Source organism: Apodemus sylvaticus, chromosome 15, assembly GCF_947179515.1.
Source record: "Apodemus sylvaticus chromosome 15, mApoSyl1.1, whole genome shotgun sequence".
Lineage (NCBI taxonomy): Eukaryota > Metazoa > Chordata > Mammalia > Rodentia > Muridae > Apodemus > Apodemus sylvaticus.
The window spans coordinates 74,841,415-74,861,222 of record NC_067486.1 but is presented as its reverse complement, the minus strand read 5'-3'; the positions used below and the strand labels follow the sequence as shown (position 1 = coordinate 74,861,222).

General features: G+C 41.2%; 1 protein-coding gene across 5 annotated transcripts in view; it reads left to right on the top strand.

The window, feature by feature from the left end:
- The window catches only part of Tp63 (tumor protein p63), a 208,975-nt gene that overhangs the window by 168,490 nt on the left and 20,677 nt on the right, over positions 1-19,808 (top strand). For 3 of the 5 annotated variants that reach the window (XM_052158311.1, XM_052158313.1, XM_052158314.1), the window contains exons 5-9: positions 12,575-12,761; positions 14,510-14,625; positions 15,932-16,041; positions 16,715-16,851; positions 18,794-18,876. In XM_052158311.1, the coding sequence (XP_052014271.1) occupies positions 12,575-12,761; positions 14,510-14,625; positions 15,932-16,041; positions 16,715-16,851; positions 18,794-18,876 (633 nt within the window). The remainder of the gene's footprint in view (positions 1-12,574; positions 12,762-14,509; positions 14,626-15,931; positions 16,042-16,714; positions 16,852-18,793; positions 18,877-19,808) is intronic. The other 2 variants (XM_052158312.1, XM_052158316.1) reach the window with 1 other exon arrangement.

The window sequence follows — 19,808 nt, the reverse complement described above, 5'->3', positions numbered from 1 at the left end:
ATTAATCCCCACAACTGACAGGTGGCAACAGGCTGCCCTTTGGCTGGGGCTGTCAGGAAAAGTGCTGGAAGGAAAGATTTTTTTTTCCAAACTATCAAGAGCACAATTCGTACATGTCTGGCAGCTAGACTACTGTGGCAGGAAGAGAGGTGGGGAGAAGGAAGCCCTGCCAGGTGGCTGTGGGGCCAGTGTGGGGGTTTGCTCCAGCCTGACCCTTACTATAGAGCCAGTAGATTAGGGAGGCCTGCGATCTGCCCATGAGCTTACTTCCAAAGCCTTTCTTCTCTGCTGCAGCTAGAGTTTGATGGTAGAAGAACTCATACATTACTCAAGGGGTTGGGGTCTGAAGTGATCTCGCATATATGACTCAGAAAGTGAGTGGGGAAGTAGAGACTTTGTGCCCTTGAGCTCTGTTCCTAATTCCAGAACGGAGAAGAGTATGGCCTGAATCACCTAGGAGTGCAAGCTCCTTGATGGATTTGTTTGTTTGTTGTTTTCTTTCTGGGGGAGGAGGAGTTTAAGGCAGGTTTCTCTGTGTAGCCCTGACTGTCCTTGAACTCACTCTGTAGACCAGGCTTACACAGAATTTACAGATCTTCACCTGTGTCTGCTTCCACTGCTGGGATTAAAGATGTATGCCACCACTGCCCAATCCCAGTACTCTAGACAGATAGACAGAGGATCTCTGCCAGTTTGAGGCTAGCCTGGTCTACAGAGTGATTCCCAAAATATCCAGGGCTACATAGATATTTTGAGTTTTAACAAAACTTCTGATACTCAGTCCCTCTCTGCTCCCTTATCCTTTCTTGTGTTTTGGTAAACTGTGCACCATAAAACACTCACCATCTTGAATTTTGTTTAGACTATTCAGAACAAAATCTATCCCTGGATGTGTGTGCTGTTGGACTGTTTGGCCAATGGGTTTTCAGGGAGTGCAACCCATAGTTTAATATGCACTCAAGTTATTCAATATGCTTTTCTCAGATCAAGCCTGTTTTGTTCTCTGAGTACAGTTCTTTTGCATGTTAGTAAACCAGAAACGTTAGGATTAGCTTCCCAACATGCCCTGATGAAAACACACAGCTCGCCATGTATGTCCTCCTGCCTTCCCCCTCAGTCTGCTGTGTGTGAATCTCTGTCATTCTGGTACTTGCCAGCTCTTTCTTTTGTCCTCCCTCAACCCTGCATGTGTTTTCTGATTTTCTTCTTTTGTACTAATTCCAATTATGACTTTGCCACATTCTTACCATTATAAATATGACTATTCTCAAGGATAGAGTTTAGGAAGGAAAAACGAAGTGGTCACTGAGTGCTTCAAGATAGCACTGAAACAACTGAAGACAGACTTCATGTACATTAAGAGTTCTTCCGGGATGCACGGCCTTGGCTGCTTCGACACTGCCTGTTCCTCTCATTGTGTGCTTCCGGGTATTTGAGGCACTACGGAATGCATTTGACCTCTTACGTTCTTTTGGGGTCTCTTCAAAGGGAATCTATGAACTGGAAGATTATCTTACATTTCCTTTTAGTGAAGGGGAGTTATCTTTGGGTTATTTGTAAATTCTGATGATTTTCTTTCTTAATTTTAAGTCAAATCTACTCATAATACATGGAATAAAATAAGATTTTTTCTATTTATTGGTGGTTTTATGTATGCATTAGATTTCTTCTCCTTTTCTTCAGATCCAGACACATTCTCTGGGTAGGTGATTTGCTCCAATATTAGTAAGGGAAGGATATATTTTCATGTAGATTGCCTCCAAATAGGTCATGATGTACGCAGTATTACATTAATAGAGATCATTAGAATATTCTCTTGTAGTAAAATACCATGGCTGATGTAGGCTGGTCTAGAATGAAGGTTCAAGGATAGCTTTGACATTGTGCATTTGCTCCATTAAGAAGAAACATGATGAGGTGGGATATTGATTAATCCTTGCGCGGAAGTTCATTCTACCCATACTGAATTTAATATATTGTATTTTTTCCCTGAAAATAACAAAAGAGTTAACTTATCATTTGTGTTGAGCTGTTTTGATACAATTGGGGAGGGAAGGTCTTAGCTGTGTCTGCTAAGGAAGCGAGAGCCACTGAGAGCATACGCAGGTGTGTGCTGAGATTAGCTGGCATCTCTATGTGATACTGAATTACCAGTCTAGCAGCCAAGAGTGTGTAATATAGAATGTCACTGAGGCAGGTGCTGGCAGTGGGGTCCTCACCACCGGAATGCTTTTCTGGCCCTCCCTTCTATTTGCAACATATTATTAAGCAAAGGAGCTGAATCTGCCCTTGTTTCACCAAATCCCTTGGAATAATTTTATTTGAACATGATATTTGGCTTTAAGCAGATCTTCTCTGCATATGCCAAACCTGTCCCCTTCTTTCCCAAAACAAAACAAAACTTCAGCAAAGCTTCCTTTTCTATGTGGTCAGGGATATTGTATAGCATGAAAGAATTCAGCTCAGCCACCGCTCTCCAGCACCTTGCTTCCAGGCCACTGAGGAAATAATTGCTTTATGTTGATGTTTAAACTCTAATGATTGCATACATATGGGCAATGTGGCTGAGCCTTAACATGAAATTAGGCTCTTGATTTTTTCTGAAGAACTGATGCTTCTTTAGCATGAAGAGAGATTAGAATTACAGGTGCCTACGTATGCATCGATATGCATGCTGGGTTCCTAGACTGATTTTACTAACATTTTATCTCATCTTTACAAATCCCTTGAGCAGTGTGACCCTGAAAACAGTGTTTTTTGAGATTCATCATCAATGACAACACATTTAAAGTAGAGTAACTACTGGCAGCCTACTGTCCAAACCACAGCCTACATGCAGCCCCCAGGAAATTATAAATGGCCTTAAAATAATACACTAGTATTTTAATCATTTTGTAATCACTCAGGCATGAGTTTTGTACATGAAGATATATTGTCCCAATGTCAGAAAATTGTTGTGCATGGGGTGGTAATGTAGCTCAGTGGGTAAAGACATCACCTGCTCAAACTCTGACCTAATTTAGTCCCCTAAATTTATGCAAAGAAGGAAGGAGAAAACTGACGCCATAAGGTTGTGCATAGTGTGGCACAAATGGGTTGAGTCCTATACATACATCATAAATACAATATAACAAGAACAACAATAATAATTGGACATTCCTGCAAGATCATCTTACTAAGTACCCTCATTTTTCCATCTAGATGACTAATTATCTAAGGGAATTCTGGGAGTTACCTGCACCTTCTTAGGGAATCTCATGTTCTCCACTTCTTTGGAAAAATCAATTACTTTTAAATCTGGGATCAAATTATGTCAAATATTCTTTCTTGATTTCCCTCCTATCTATCATATCATTTGGATGCATGATTTCATGATGAGGCCCTCATAGAGAGTTGCGCCTGCACTTGCTGCCTCCTCTAAGTACACAGCAGGATCAGCAGAAAGCAGCTGACTCATCCCAAGAGCTGTGGAGAAGGTTGTTCAGCTAGAGGTAGACATTTTATGTTACAGTTACTTCTGACTCCAGTTTGAAAATGTGCTGACATTTAGGGAATAAAACTGCAACTCCCAGAAAAAAACAAAAGCAGGTATGTGGCACCAAATCACAAGTCAGTGAGTGTCCTTGTAGCCTTCTGAAAGTTGGCAATGTTTCTAAAATCTGATCTTTCAGCAACCTTCTAGCATCTGTGGCCATGTGCTCTTGTCACTGTGTGTTTATTTAAATCCACTGTTATCAAGCAGCAGTTCAACCTTGGGCCTCTGCGCTAAAGCTGTGTGGTACTCAGGGAAGACCACTAGTCTGCAAGCCGAAGTCTGCCTGCCAAGGTCTTCTCTCTGGGGTTTTTACTTCTCATCTTTAAATTCAGTAGCTAGACCCAATGCTCTGATCCTGTTGCTCAAAACTTCTAGAGCTAACTTCCTAAGAAAAATTTAGCAAAAGTTTTATCTGAAGTTGAAAGTTCCTTGAAGTACGGCTGCTGAGTGGTAGAGACAGAACTGGGGGCCAACCTTAAAGATGCCATGTTGATTTTCCTATGGAAACTCTGTAATTAGAATATGATATGTAAATCTCTTGCAAAACTTGGGACATCTGAATCTGCTTTCCGACGGCCTGGGTTAGCCTCAGAAAGCCTCCATTTCTTCCAGATGGAATGTGCCATCACTTGTACCTTAGCTATCTCTGCTTTCTCTTAAGGGATTGTATTAAAGTTGTAGAACTAATTTAATACCAATGGATGTTTCCTTTAAGCCACCTCCTTGATAGTAAAGGGTATGGCTACAAGACTGGTCCTGGTGCCGAGAATGTGCTTAATACATATTTGTTGAATTAATGAATGAGTATTACCTCTCTATGGCTATTTTATATATGAAAATTAAAGGGAGAAGAAGGTTTAGACAAAATACTATAATATTTCCTCCAGTCTCTTGCATAGCCTGTGTTCTGTGGCTTCTGAAATCATAGGTCTGTCACAATTTTACAGGGTAATGAGTCTCATCCTACCTTTACAGAAGGAAAATATAAATTAGGGGGCTAGAGACATAGCTCATTGAAAAGCACAAGTTGCTGGGTTTTACCCTCAGCACACACACACACACACACACACACACACAAAATCTATCTATATATTTAATACAATATATTCCTTTAAGCTAACATATTTAATATATCTATAATTAATATATTTAATAACATACATAGTATGTTAATCATTTTAATTATTACTGTAACTTTATGTCTGACAGAAACGTTTTTTAAAAAAGAAAGATCACTTCATGGTTTCAGAAAGGCATGATCTCCACAAAGGCAGGCAGTGTATGCTATATCCTCATACCATAGTGGGCATGAAACAGCAGCTAGAAGATAGGAAAATGCCGGGGCAGATTCCAACCCCTGTGACCTACTTCTTCCAAATGGACCCTGCCTCACACAGTGTCACATCTCCCAGTGTTTCTTCAAGTGCCTCAACACATTAAGCCTTCTTTATACCAGAGCCTTCTCACTCCAATGATGGTTAGCAATGTCCTCTCATGCAGCCGAGGTGTGAGTTACTAATCCAGAAATTTCTTAATCACGTCAAATCAACAGTTAAAATTAAGCATCACAATTACGGTTTATTCCTGTGTGCTTTATTTTGGACAGAGTCTTTGTGTATCTTAGTTGGGTCTTAAACTTGCCATCCACCTGTTTCTACCTCCTGAGAATCGGGAATATAGTTGTGTATTACTTAGCTCAGCAGGAAACACTGTAAAGGTTAAGAACAGAAAAAGCAAGTGACTTAAGATACCCAGGTAGTTTCCAACATTTTAGCATTTTATGTCGCTTCACATTTTTTATTAAGTACCATATTATAAAGTAAGAATTCTCCCCTCTATATTGTATCATCTAGTTCTCCTCCCTCCGTTCCATTGCTAACTGAATGAGCAGTGTTTGTGTATAGGAGCATGGATGCCTGAATAAATTGTGGACAGTGTGAATAGAACTGTGTTTTTAGATGCATTTTAATCAGCTCTGAGGATGCATTTGCTGATGACTTGAATGTGGGTGGGTTGGAGGAGGTAAATGCAGTCAGAGAAAGTAGAAAAAGAGGAAGTTCTCAGTGGGAGTGATCTTAAAAATAGTAAAGAAAAAGTTGATGCCCAACATCATCTATTCAGACTAAGGATTAAGAACCAAAATTGGGGCAGTGAAAGAACTGAAAAGATGGATAGATAGGGAAGGCATTTGGACTTAGAACAACAGAGTCCTCTTGTTTTCTTCATGAAAACGATGTACAAAGCATCAGGAAATGTTATTTATAACTAAAGACGCTAATAAAAACAATGACAGTTGCTTATTTCTCTTCTTTCTAAAATCAAACTGAATGTATGAGCTAACCTTAACATAGGGTCCCTGATACTCAGTAGTCAACCAAGACCTGGTTCAGCCAATGGGGTCAGCAACAAATAGAGGAGAGGTTGGTTTAATTCTAGTTGAATAAGATAAAATAACATAAGGCAGCACTGGAGTTAAGAAAGCAGTCTTGTGAAAGAGAAAAGGATCCAGTTCCAAAGCCAGGAAACAGACTCTTGTCTGACAAACAATTCTGGGCAACAATTACTGGATTAGAAGTCAAAAGACCAGCTTTAAGTCCTGCCTCTTCTGTTTATCCCATGTCTGTATGCAGTCGTGCAAGCTTTCACAAATAGAAAAACATAAAAGGAGACACCAACATTAGCTCTGAATATATCTTAGCGTATTCTTGGATGACAGTAAATACAAATTCTGAGTCTTTAGGATAAACCCAACATTAACTAAAGAGAATCAAGGTAAAGAGTCAAAGGAATTATCTTAGGAATTCCAAAAAAAGGTATTTAGAAGGTGACTTCAGTAGAAAAAAATAAAATATAGGCCCCTAAAGAAACACCATTGGAGAAAAACATAGTAAAGACAGGCCAACAGGCTAAGAGGAGAGGAGGCTGTTAAAGGAGATGTAAATGGTGTAAGGAATGGCATTATTTGCAATACAGAAGAGTTAGACCAGTGTCTAGGTAGAATACCACAGAACTCACTGTGGGAAACATTACACACAGGCAGAACTCACTGTGGGAAACATTACATACAGGCAAGAACACAGCAGAGAGGCTCTCTCAAAATAACAACAAAAGGAAGAGATGTTCTCATGTCTTGAGACAGACAATGAGGTGTGGATAAAAAAATGAATGATTGGTGTTAATAAATGGGATAGAATAAAAACAGAAGATTTATCATGTTTTAAAGTTAAAACATAGGCATAGGACATTAAATCAGTGATGTGTATATGTGTGTGTGTGTGTGTGTTTGTTTGTTTCAGTTTATTTAAATGTTTATATACAAGGAAAAAGATCTCTCAAAGCCTAGTGGCAGGTCTCTCTGGCCTAGAGAATTAGCCTTTGGTAGAAGTAAGATTCTATTTGCAGATGACATGTTTGTAATCTGCTGAAACTAGGAAGTAAATTTAGCAAGGTCCCAAGGGACATGGTCAACCCAGAAAAATCAGTTATTTAAGAAAAGCATAAATTCATGTCTCCACAGTAAGTTGTATATGTAATTTAGCCCTAGCAGAGAAAACTGGAAATAAGGAAATGGTAAGTAATAGAATCCCACTGCTAGATAAAACAGAGTATGACATAGGCAAAGCCGTGCAGATTTTTCAAAAGTATCATTGCAAGAAATTGTGTAATATTCTGGCCATTTGTGTGGAATTCCACAAAGGTGAAACTAAAGTGTGCCAAAAGCAAGCAGATGGTTGCTTGGAGCCGGGGTTGGGGGATAGGGTGATAACACAGGTGAGAGCCTTTGAGAAGAGATGGGAGCGGTTCTCTCTGTGGGATGTGGCTCTGAGTATTCAACTCGATACTTTTTTTTTTAAAGTCACCAAATTAAACAGTTTAAAACTGCAACAATTTACAGAAAATTTTACATCAGTAAAATTTTACATCAGTAAAGCTGATTGAGGCAAAAGACACCCACATGGAAAAAATTTTGAATGAATAAATTAGGCTTTGGAGTTCAGAAACCTCAAGCCAGAGTTGAAGATCAAATAAGAGATTATTTTTGGAAATCCCAGAATCAAAGAGTCAGATTCCAAACACTGTATGTGCTCAAACTGCAGTCTCTGCCAACATGGGTCACCACGGTGTTTACAAATATTGATGTAAATCCACTTCCCATTTTTGCTATCTTGTATAAATTTGAAAATCAAGGGAAAGATGACAAGTCTATTTGCTAAGGGATAAAGGAGGAGGCTAAATCTGAAGGATTTAAATCAGGAGAGGTTAGAGAGACTAAGTTTAGAACTGGAAAGTCATATTGAGTCATGGTGTTATCAGAACTCATTTGCTAGCAGTGAAGGAAACAGTGATGGAGACTTGACTCTGCAAAGAAGGGTCACGTCAGGCCTCTGCATTTCTACAGCTTCTGTAGTATGAGCCTGGGGTTTAACCAGATGCAGTCTACATAATACAGCTGGGCCCTGGTCATGCAGCTTGATTTGGTCAAATAGGAAACATTGTGAGCAGCACTGGAGAATATGGAAAGGTAACATCGCAGATGTGGGGCTACTGGGGAATCTATAAATTGCCCTGACAGGATAGAAAGAACCAAGAGAAAAGCAGATTGTACCAGATGGGGAACAACACACTTGAATTGTGAGGATGGACACATGATGTGCTTACAGAGTTGGGTTGAAACGTTTAGATCAGAAGCTGCAGAGATGGCTTGGAGGCTTCATGGTTAAGAGGACATATTGCTCTTACAGAGGACCTGAATATTGGTTCCCAGAACCTACATAGCATATCACAACCATCTGTAACTCATTTCAGCGGAACTAAACTGAGGGCTTCTGGATTCTGCAGATGGTACACATATACACATATGTACAGGCAAAGTACACACCTATACATAGAAAAAAGGAAGGACAGAATGAAGGAAGAAAGAATAAAAAGAAGAAAGAGAGAGAGAGAGTGTGTATGTGTGTGTGTTTCTATTAAGCTGACAGAGATAAATCAGGAAGAGCTTTAGAAAGATGAGAATTGGATAGGCCAGATTACAAAGTGCCTTATAGAGTCCTTAGCAAGCCATGATAGAGGGAGGATTGGTTACCCTTGCCTTCCTCAGAGCCATATGTCCAACAGTACTGAGAGAAAACCCAGGTCTTCCTCCTAGCCCAGTGTCTTTTTAAAACTTTCTTTCTTTGTGCAGGCACTACAGTCAATGAAAAATAACCTCTATATTATTATCAGAAAAATAACCCTTTTGAGCTCCAGAACAGTGACACCAGCAATTGTATACATTGGAAGGTCCTTCATAAAGGAGCCTGATACAGTACATTAGAAACAAGTAAAAGTACATTTTTCCCCTTTCACAAGAAAATAGAAAAATGATCTGCTGCTATAGGAAAATGATGTGGAGCTATGTGATGCCTGTGTAGCCTCAGGAAAGGCTTTTCTTTGCCTTAATTTTTTTATCTATTAAATTGATGATGATGATGACTATGATGATGATGATGATGATGATGATGATGATGATGATGATGATAGAGGTCCATTATCTCTTATATGCAATTCTGAATTTAAATAGCTCTAAAAATGAAACATGGTTTTTGTCTGTTTTGATTTTTTAAGTTTGTTGGAAAAGTCATCTCTTGATTAAATTCAACCCAAATTCAGAGGCTTAGAAGTCGCTCCCTGGTCAGTGTAGATGCTGATGGTTTCCGTAGAGATGTTGGCATAGTCATAGAGTGCAGGCCTTAGTCCTCATGGCTGGTATTCAGGATAAACACTTCATGAACTTTCTCCCCTTTGTAATACCTAAAAAGCTCCAGATACTGAATCCTCTGGCTCCAGGGGCTCAGATAAGAGACCAGTAATCCCTTCCTCATAGCTTTGAGAGAAGATTCACTTTCTAATAACAGCACTCATTATTGAAAGTCAGAAGCTAGATTGCCAACCTACATCCCCACGGATGAATAAGGGTCTGTGCTTGACAAAGCCTTAACTTTGCCTTGTCTGCCCTCCCTCCCTCCCTCTTTCCCTCCCTCCCTCCCTCCTTCCTTCCTTCCTTGCCTGTCTGCCTTCCTACCTTCCTTCCCTTCCCTTCCCTCCCCTCCCCTCCCCTCCCCTCCCCTTCCCTTCCCTTCCCTTCCCTTCCCTTTCCTTTCCTTTCTTTTTTGAGGGAGTGTTTTTTGTTTTAAACAATTGTATCATATATCCCAATTGCATCATATATCTCCAAACTCACTATGTACTCAAGAATGACTTTAAAGTCTTGATCTTCCTACTGTGACTTCACTCAGTTTCTACATTGATAGAGAGTTAAAGTAGGCAAGCACCTGATGTGGTATACCCCAGCCCCCCCCCCCCCCTTTTTTTAGTTTTTGTTTTTGTTTTTGCCTCAGTTTATAGTATACTAATTACTCCAGTGGATTTTTACTCTTGGGAACCTGTCCTCTTCTGAACATTTATTCTTTTTACTTATAGTTCTCACTTGCTTACAAGGAGACTTTAGTTACCGTCAGTTGTTAGCTGACAAACTTATTATTTTTTCATATTTCCTAAGGCTCATTTTGTTTTCTGCAACACTCGCAAGGATTACATAAAGTATTTCTTGCAACTAAAACACAAATAGATACGCTGACTTCTTTGGCACTCTGTGTGGACGTGAGTTCTTAATATGCCCTAACACGATGTTTCTGTAAAGTCATCATTTAAGAACACAAGAGCAAAAATATTCATCTGCATTTCATTCAGCCTTTCCCAAGAAGAAACTTATTTCTGTGGTTTTTTTTTTTTTTTTTTTGGCACACTTCCTTAACTTCAAGGTATGAAAAACCTTTTTACTGTGTTTAATCCCTGGCCTGTGGGCATGAACGACTGATTTCACAATACCATCCTAGCAGCAAGAAATTTTAACTGAAAGTTTCATATGCTGAAATGCTCGGAAGAAAATCAAGTGCTATTTAAATAAATATTCTGTTTCAAAATGAAGCAATGCAGTACATTTAAATGGGATTTTTTTAAAGTAGGTGTTGTCCTTTAGTCAGATTTTAGGTGGGTCATATAAAAAATGAATCTCTTTGTGGTTCGTTCGGGCTTTGTCCTTCTGACTCTTTCTCCCCGGGAGGAAGATGCTGCCAGCGTGGGCCAGCAACCTGCGGCCCTGTTTACCCTTGTTTGGATGTGTGTTACTAGGTGCCCACTCTTGGCTGTGATCTCTAGTGCCTGGGTGGTTTTACCTCAGCATTGGAGGGAGTAGGAAAGCAGCCTTGAGACCTTGGCCCCAGGAGCTCAGTCAATAAGGTTTAACACTCAAAGGGGATCAGGAAAAACAGTTTCTATTCTGATTCCAAGGTAGCAAGAGGAGGCAACACAGGACAGAGCTTTTCCTCTTAGATCTCTGGCATTTCTAACCAGATTTTGCCAGTTCTAAACCAGCTGATCCCCAGGGAATGTGCCCTCCTTGAAGAAAAGGAGTATTAAGGAACTATTTAATGACATGCGACTGGACAGATGTGTACAGCTGCACCAGCTCCCTTCAGAACCATGAGTAGCTGATTCCTAACCTGCTGGCCTTTTAGGGGAGAAGACCAACAGCTTCCTTCTGGCTTATGTGTGTTCTCTCTCTCTCTCTCTCTCTCTCTCTCTCTCTCTCTCTCTCTCTCTCTCTCTCTCTCTCTCTCTCTCTTCTCTCTCTCTCTCTCTCTCTCGGCAGAACCACACAGTGAGCCCAGAACATAGGGGGACCTCTTGTGGTGTAGCACTTAGCTATGGGTCTCAGACAAAAATCTCATCAGATTTTGCCAGATACCCCATCTTAAAAACAAGTCCCACAAACTCTAATTCCCATTAATCTCTTAGCCATCTAACCATAAAGCTTGAATCATTGTTTCCTGTTTATTTCTGGTACCCTTGTGAAATTGTTCGTGGTAACATTATGTTCAATAATAATTTTATCCTAAAATTTCATACAGTGTTTTAATCATATTCATTTCTCTTTCCCCAACATCCCGCAGATCTACCCAACTACCCAATTCCTTATTCATTCTCTCTCTCTCTCTCTCTCTCTCTCTCTCTCTCTCTCTCTCTCTCTCTCTCTCTCACACACACACACACACACACACACACACACACACACAATCTCTCTCTTTCTCGCTCTCTCACTCACCCTCTTGCTCTCTCCCTCTCCCTCTTGCTCTTTCTCTTCCTAGTCCATGAAGTCCAGTTTGTACAGTCTAAATACAATTGAATGTGTAGCCTACTCTAGGGCCTGGCCCATCTATCAGAGGATACAACCTTAAAGAAAACTGGACCTTCCATTTCCAGAAACTGTCAACAGCCAACATATTGGGCCTTTTGACACGTTGTATTATTTTTAAACCCCCTGTGAACGTAAATCTCCTCATCCTAAAGACAGAAAAAAGGCCAGACATTGTAGTCCAGAGTTTTATTCCCAGTACTTGGGAAAAGAGTCAGACAGCTCTCTGAAAATTTCAAGCTGTTCTCTGATAGGTGGGCCAGGCCCCAGAGTAGGCTACACATTCAAGTGTATTTAGACTGTACAAATTGGACTTCATGGGCTAGGAAGAGAAAGAGAAAGAGGGAGAGAGCGAGAAGGTGAGTGAGAGAGCGAGAGGGTGAGTGAGAGAGCAAGAAAGAGAGAAAAAGAGAGAGAGAGATAATAAATAAGGAATTGGGTAGTTGGGTGCTATATAGTTAGATCTTGTTCAAACAAGCAAACAAATAACAAAACAACAGAGAGACAGAGAGAGACCGAGAGAGAGAGAGAGAGAGAGAGAGAGAAGGGGGAGGAAATAATATTATAATGATACTATATTTTTAGAAACAAAATTTTATTTAAAGTAGCAAGAATTATCAACTTGACTAATAAATATAGCTTTCCATTAAAAAGTTGGTATGTGCCACATTTCTTCTAGCCAGAACTTAGCATATAGCTAGAAGGGCTTTCAAAAGTGGTTGTGCTTATCTTCTTCTGATTTGAAGTAGTATCTCATATTGGTTCTTTCTCCCTTCCCATGGGGCCCTGTCGTCTCTAAGCAGTATTCCACTGAACTGAAGAAGCTGTACTGCCAGATTGCGAAGACGTGCCCCATCCAGATCAAGGTGATGACCCCACCCCCACAGGGCGCTGTCATCCGTGCCATGCCTGTGTACAAGAAAGCGGAGCATGTCACCGAGGTTGTGAAACGATGCCCTAACCACGAGCTGAGCCGAGAGTTCAATGAGGGTAAGAACGACAGGGTTCTGGGATTCTGTTACTCTCCAGTCATGCTCTTTGGAGGTAAGGAAGCTGGTTCTGATTTCAGACTAAAAATAATGGTAAAGAAAATTGGGGCTTTCACAGTAATTGAAGTACTTATTAATTTCCTTTTCCAAACGTGAGGATATAAACAGACTTGCATGGGGGTTGTTATGTCTGTCATAACCTTTGACTTGGATTCCTTCCCAGAGCTATTTTTCAAGTTTAGAGGGATGGGAGGCTGAGGAAGGTCAAAAGAAGGAGCATGAAAGAATCAATGTACTGAGCAAATGGACAAACAAATGGAGAGAAAAGAATAAAATTTGACATGGCAAACAATGGGTAAATAAAAGGAAAGCAAATGGATAGTGGAAAGGAAGAGAGGTGACTGGAAGGGGCCTTGGGGACCCCTTTTAAGTTCTGTGTCCATGTGTCATCTATACCAGTCTTGTGGGCCCCAAATCAAACAACAGTGCAGCAGAAGAGGTGAGAATATCCAAGGGTTTGAGTAGCTCTTGCACAATGGTTCCATGATGGGAACGAAAGAAACAAGTACTGGAAGCAGAAAGGAATCCTCAGAGTGTTTGGAAGTGTGGGATGGGTTGGGAGTTAGCATGATTCCCTGAAAATACTGAAAGCATAAATGTTGGCAAGTAGCCAGAAAGTATGAATCTAAGACACTGACAAGACCTCATGCAAATTTCATGGAGAAAGAAAAAGGTAAAGATTTAGAAGGTAAAAATGCAGCCAAACATCTCTGACAGATTTATACATTAATTTCTGGTTTTGTCCGCATGGCTGCATTATCCACATACATGTAGACTTCATCTTCAGTTTGCCTAAATGTCTGTGTTCCATCAAAATGACAATATTTGGGGGGGGGGTCCTAAATTTTTTCACACAATATTGTTTCAATCAAAATAAACAGTGCTGTAGAAAATATATTGGTATTCCTAGCTTTTTACTTTTATTGGATTGTTTTCATAGACTGGAACTTCATAGCCAAAGGGTAAAGACACCTTTATGGTTCCTAAGCCTCAAAACAGTTTCTTTTGGAATGTTGCCAAACATCACAATTTTAGGACTGTGCCTGGGCCCTTTGTAAAACCTGCTCTCTTTTCTTGTCTCCAACCTGGGACTCTTTGAACACAGTAAAGCCAGAAAGTTTCTTGTCTTTATAACTAGCTAAGTCTAAAGATGGATAGGAGAGGAAAAAATAAAGGTAACCAGTACTCACCTTCTGGTCTTCAGCTTGTCTTGTCTCAGTGGTAGGGCTCGAACCCAGGGCCCTATGTTTGGTAAGCATGTGTTCTACCACTGAATTATATGCTCAGCCAACTTCTTCCTTTCTCACTTAGCTTTTTGCCAATCAAAGTCTTAGACTATGTTTGTTTGTTTCCCATTTTTTCAAGGAAACTAGGAAAATCCTATTCAGTGGATGATGTCAGAGTTGTGGGATGGTGTTCTGTGAGAGTTTGGGTGGTTAATCTTGAGTTGCAGAGACCCATTGCCTAGACACTGATCATCATAAAGCTCTGTGTGTTGCCATCATGTGTCAGGTGTCATCCATGGTAGACACTGACCACGAGGGGTGTCCTTTGCTCAAGGATATGGGTTTCCTTTATGACACTAGATAGCTTCTCAGGCCACCGTCATTCATTTCCATGCCATTTCATTTCATACTCTTGATTACTAGGGCGTGTAAACTGACTAGTCTGTCCTTTTCTGACCCACAGGACAGATTGCCCCTCCCAGTCATCTGATTCGAGTAGAAGGGAACAGCCATGCCCAGTATGTAGAAGATCCTATCACGGGAAGGCAGAGCGTGCTGGTCCCTTATGAGCCACCACAGGTAAGCAGGCAAACAGGGCAGAGGCAGTTCTGCAGCTGGGCTAACAGGGCAGAAGACATAGCATGTATTTGGTAACATGTGGGATCTAGCATTTATCACTGTGTTCACCCTTGTCACCAGATACTTACAAAGCATTCTTTTAGTATCTCTTGTTCCCATATCATCCCTTTAAAGATCCTAAATGTGGGACTGGAGCGAAGGCTCAGCAGTTAAGAGTACTTGCTTCTTTTCCAAGAGATATTGGTTCTGTTTCCAGCCCCACCCCAGTACACATGCTTCCTCACAAGTGCCTGCAACTATTCCAGAGCACTTGATGTCCTCTGTTCTGTGGGCATACCACACACACACACACACACACACACACACACACTTCACATATACCAAGTAAAATGCCCATACACATAAAAAAATGAATAAATCCCTTTTTTAACTCTTAAATTTAAAAAGCACTGAATTGGTTTGGTAGTGGGACTCTGACAATGCTGCCCTCCTCAAAGAAAAAAGTGATGCTTACAAGCCTGTGTTATGTGAAACATGGTTTTATCTAGATGACAGGGAATTGATAGTGCATGTAAGCAAATGCTATGTTTTTTTAATAGTAGATTGTAAATGGGAGAAGCTATAGCACATTGTTTAGCTGAAGTTAGCTTGAACAGATGGTACATTTACAAACACGTGTGTGAAACAGAATAGAGCCGTGGAGCAAATACAGTGGAGCATATACAAGACCACAGGGGTAACAAAGCTAGTCAGCTAGAGTTTCCTAGCTAGCTGTGGGCTCTTTGGCATGTGACTCACCCTCTCTGGGCTTTGCATGCCTTGTGTATAAATGAACGAATTAGATCATTTAATTCTGAGGGTGTTCTACCTCTAGGATACTCTTCATGAAGATGCACATTCAAATCTATGCAATGCTGTTTTATCTTCAAAGGAAAATATCCTCAGAGCATTGCTACTAATCTGGGCATTTTTTTTAAAATCCCTCCTTTTCCAGAGATATCTGTGTGGTATAGACTGAAATGAGCAATTTGGGTGAGGTTGCATAGAGCCAGGGCCAAAAAGCAGTGAGCCAGTGTAATTCATCTTGTCCCTGTTGCTCCTGTGTTAAAAAACATTAATTTCAAACTTTCTAGAAAGCAAGACAAAGAGAGCTCCCAAGGGGATTTTACAGTATCCTCTCCTAGAAGGAAACATGCCACATGAAGTGGAGTTTTTGAGGCAGAGCTGAGAACAAAAGCATCAGTTCATGCCATATTACATGTTATGTCATGTATGGACATATATGTGTCTTTCTCTCCTGCCTCAGGTTGGCACTGAATTCACAACAGTCCTGTACAATTTCATGTGTAACAGCAGCTGTGTTGGAGGAATGAACCGCCGTCCAATTTTAATCATTGTTACTCTGGAAACCAGAGAGTAAGTAGCAGTGAGCACAACTGTACTCATCAACAGCCAGAGGCCAAGGGCCTAGTGGACCCTGTGTTGTTTGTTTTGTTTTGTTTTGTTTCCACTAACTTTGCTTGTAGAAAGAGAAGCCCCAGATTCAGTGCTTTGAGCTGCACATCTGCGGTATACACAGAAAGATCTGAGAAAGTGGAGACAGGGAAGGGGTGTGGGTGTAGAGGAGGGGACAAAAAAAGAGCCAAGTGGGGCATGCCAGTCACTTCAGACTGAAATTGTTGACTTTTGACTGGAATTGTTTTGGATTGACAGTGTTTGTTTTCATGTGGCCCCAAGGCATTTAACAGTTTCCTTCAGCAGTCTGAGCTGCCTGAGGGGGATTTTATCCAAGGACATCCCCTGGCTTAACTAGAGTTTCCTTCAAAATCTGTAGCTAAATACAGCTGTTCAGCTAATGGCTTGGAGGTTCTTTGCAGAAGAAATAGAATGTTTTTTTTTTTATTCACATTGCTTATGGCACACAAGTACTTTCCTGTTTTGCCTGGTGCTGCTTTGGGGTGCTTGCTCTGAGCAGCTATGCTAAAGGGTGTGTGTGTGCGCGCGCGCGAGTTGGTGGTTAGGGGGCAGGGGGCAATGGACAATTCTTGACACCTGTAACTTTAACCTGTTATTCTTCTCTAATTTCCAGTGGGCAAGTCCTGGGCCGACGTTGCTTTGAGGCCCGGATCTGTGCTTGTCCAGGAAGAGACCGGAAGGCAGATGAAGACAGCATCAGAAAGCAGCAAGTATCGGACAGCGCAAAGAACGGCGATGGTACGAAGCGCCGTAAGTAGATGTAGTGGCCAGATGGGGCAGGGTCGAGACTTCTCCAGATGTAGGACTCTGCAGATAAAATATTAGGAAGGTGTGTGCAGGGAAAACTGTGTGGTTCTGCAGCGAGCGTGATTAACTATCACAGCGCTCAGGTAGGAGTGTCTCTAGCAGAAGTGGACCTGCAACAGCTTGCTTAAGCTACATCCTGAGCCGGAGCTCTTAGCATAGGATTTCTCAGAACCTGACTTCCACACCAACACCATCAGTAACATCTGGAAATTTGTCACATTCTCAGGTTCGCTTGACTTGCCGCATTAGAAACATCCAGTGTTTTCTTTTGCAAGCCCTCCACCTGGGTGGAATGCTACCTAAAGCTCCAGGCATCGACTGATCTTTCAGCTATTAAGCATGAGGTTACAATGGTATACCTGTTCTCCTAGGAACTCTAAGGAGCGGTACCATCTGAGAACCCAGTTCTGTAGGCATCCAAGGATGCACAGACGTGGTCTCACTGAGCCTTGCTGTCACATGTTGAACAGAATGAGGTGTCGGTCACCTTATCATCTGTTCTTAAACTTGGATTCTAATTAACTGATTTTTGATGGGGCATTTCATGAAACACAAAGTACAAAATTATGGAAGCAGAGATCTCCCACTGGAAAAGGTTTGGGTGACCCATGGTGTATGCCTCCCCCTCAGAAACTCACATAGTGTCCTGAAGGCGCTGCTGACTTATAGAGAAATATTATTCTAGAAAGCATTTTGCATCAATGTAAGCCTAATGGCACTGCAATAAGTTTGTTAGGGTTCTTGATAAAAGAAATACAAAGGATTCTACTCTCTATCCCAGCCTGAGCTGGAAACCTGTATCAGTCTGGAGGCATTGAACTCACATCAACTCCCTCCCTTCAGTGGTCCCATGTTTTAGAATTTCAGGCATAAACTGTCATGCACAGTTTTCAACAAGTATTTTGAAGTATATATCTTCTTTTATGAGAAGGCCTTAATCTTATAAGCTGTTAGTATTCAGATGAATTAAAAGTTGAACTGTTCTTTACAGGAGACCCTGTCACCACTAACTTGCAACTCTTGGACGTGATATGCCTTAGCACTAGATTCTCCCTGTCCCCAGATCACTCCTCACACGGCTCAGCTGTGTGATATATGCATCTCCACGTTCTGACTTCACTCTTGTACCCATGGTTAGACAGAGCACTAGCACATCATATCTCGACTCCTCTATCCCTAATGATTTAGTGATTGATTAGTAAGAATGAAGGAATGTCTGAATGTGGTGGAAAGATGATTTTCACACCCTAGATCCGGATTAATTAGATATTCTAATTTAAAAACCTTAGTGACTTATCACTTGCTATTTCTGTTATCTCCCCAGCCCCCTTTTACTATTACCAACACAGTCACTGTACCATGCGCTTAACTCTTTCTGAAATGAATGCTCCTAAACAAAGTTTTTTCAATTAATCAATTAATTTGTTTATTTGGATCTTAAACACTGCTCCCCTTCCTGCTCCTTCCATCCTGAGTCCTTTGTCTCAGGCTCCTCCTCTCCTCCTCTGAGAGGGTGGGATCCCCGTCCATGTTCCCCAATGCTGGCACATCAAGTCACTCCAGATTAGGCACCTCCTCTCCCACTAAAAAAGTTTTACCAAGCAAAAAAATAAAAAGAGCTTTTCTTTTCTCTTAACAGCTTTCCATAGACACACACAGGTAGCATGTAGTCAGAATGCCCATCTGCGTCCTAGGGTTCACCCTTTACACCTCTACCATCTTACTTTATATAACAGCAATTAGCATCAATTCGATGGTACTTAGCACAATCGCCCTTCATCTCCCAGGTGGCTAGCCTGTTTGTATTTAGTATGTACATATCAGATTCGTTATATCACTGCCTCAGTAATTCCCCAGGATGAAACTTGTGTTTTTCTTCCTCCAGCTTTCCGTCAGAATACACACGGAATCCAGATGACTTCCATCAAGAAGCGGAGATCCCCAGATGATGAGCTGCTGTATCTACCAGTGAGTCATCCCCACGGTCTCATGACTGTTCCATTCAGCCTTCCTTGAATGTGCAGTTACTAGACGGCCATTGCCTGGTTGGTTACCTGGAGCAAGAGGGGAAGAACTCTCACACAGCTGGAGCTAGAACAACAACGTAACTTAGATGACGTGGGTTGGGAGCTTGTGAACAGCAGGCACATATTTCTCCCAGTGCTGAAGGCTGGAAGTGCAAGGTCAAGTTGCCTCTGGTCAGGTTCTGAGGGCCTCTTCTGAAATGCTGCCATCATCTGTGTATTGTCTTTAACAGGAGAGAAACCTCTCTTTGGCAATCATTTACAAGCTTGATAATCTCATTCACCAAGGCTCTACTTCACAACCTAAGTAACCCACTAATACTTTGGAATCTAGGAGTCAAACATATGAAACCGACAAGGAAACACATTCAATCATAACAGCAGAAGGATGTATAAAATAAAGCAAGGAGATTTTTCTTCATAAGTCCAGAAGCTATCTTGTTCCTTGGAATATATTCATATTGTGAGCAAGCTTACTTACTCCCCCATTCTGTCAAAGCTGCCCTCATAATAGGACATTGTTCAATCAAATATCTAAAGTCAATGCACATGTCATTATTTATGAGGGATAGAACTTTTTGACCCAGCCTCTCCATTCCTGAATTTTTGTCATACATAGTTCACAGAGTTGGTACTCCAGCAATTAGCTGTTCACCTTCTAGGGCGCTGTTCATTTTCTGGGGTGCACCATGGTTATCTGATACATGACAACCACGTGTAACAAACAGTTTACTCAGAGCAATCAGTATATTCATCTCTTTAGACATTAATCATTTCTCAGTGCCGGGAACACTTACCCCCTCTTAGGGAGTGTTAGAGAGGAAGCCCAGAAGGCAGAATCCATAGTCATATGTGACAAGCCAGGAGGCTTGGCCT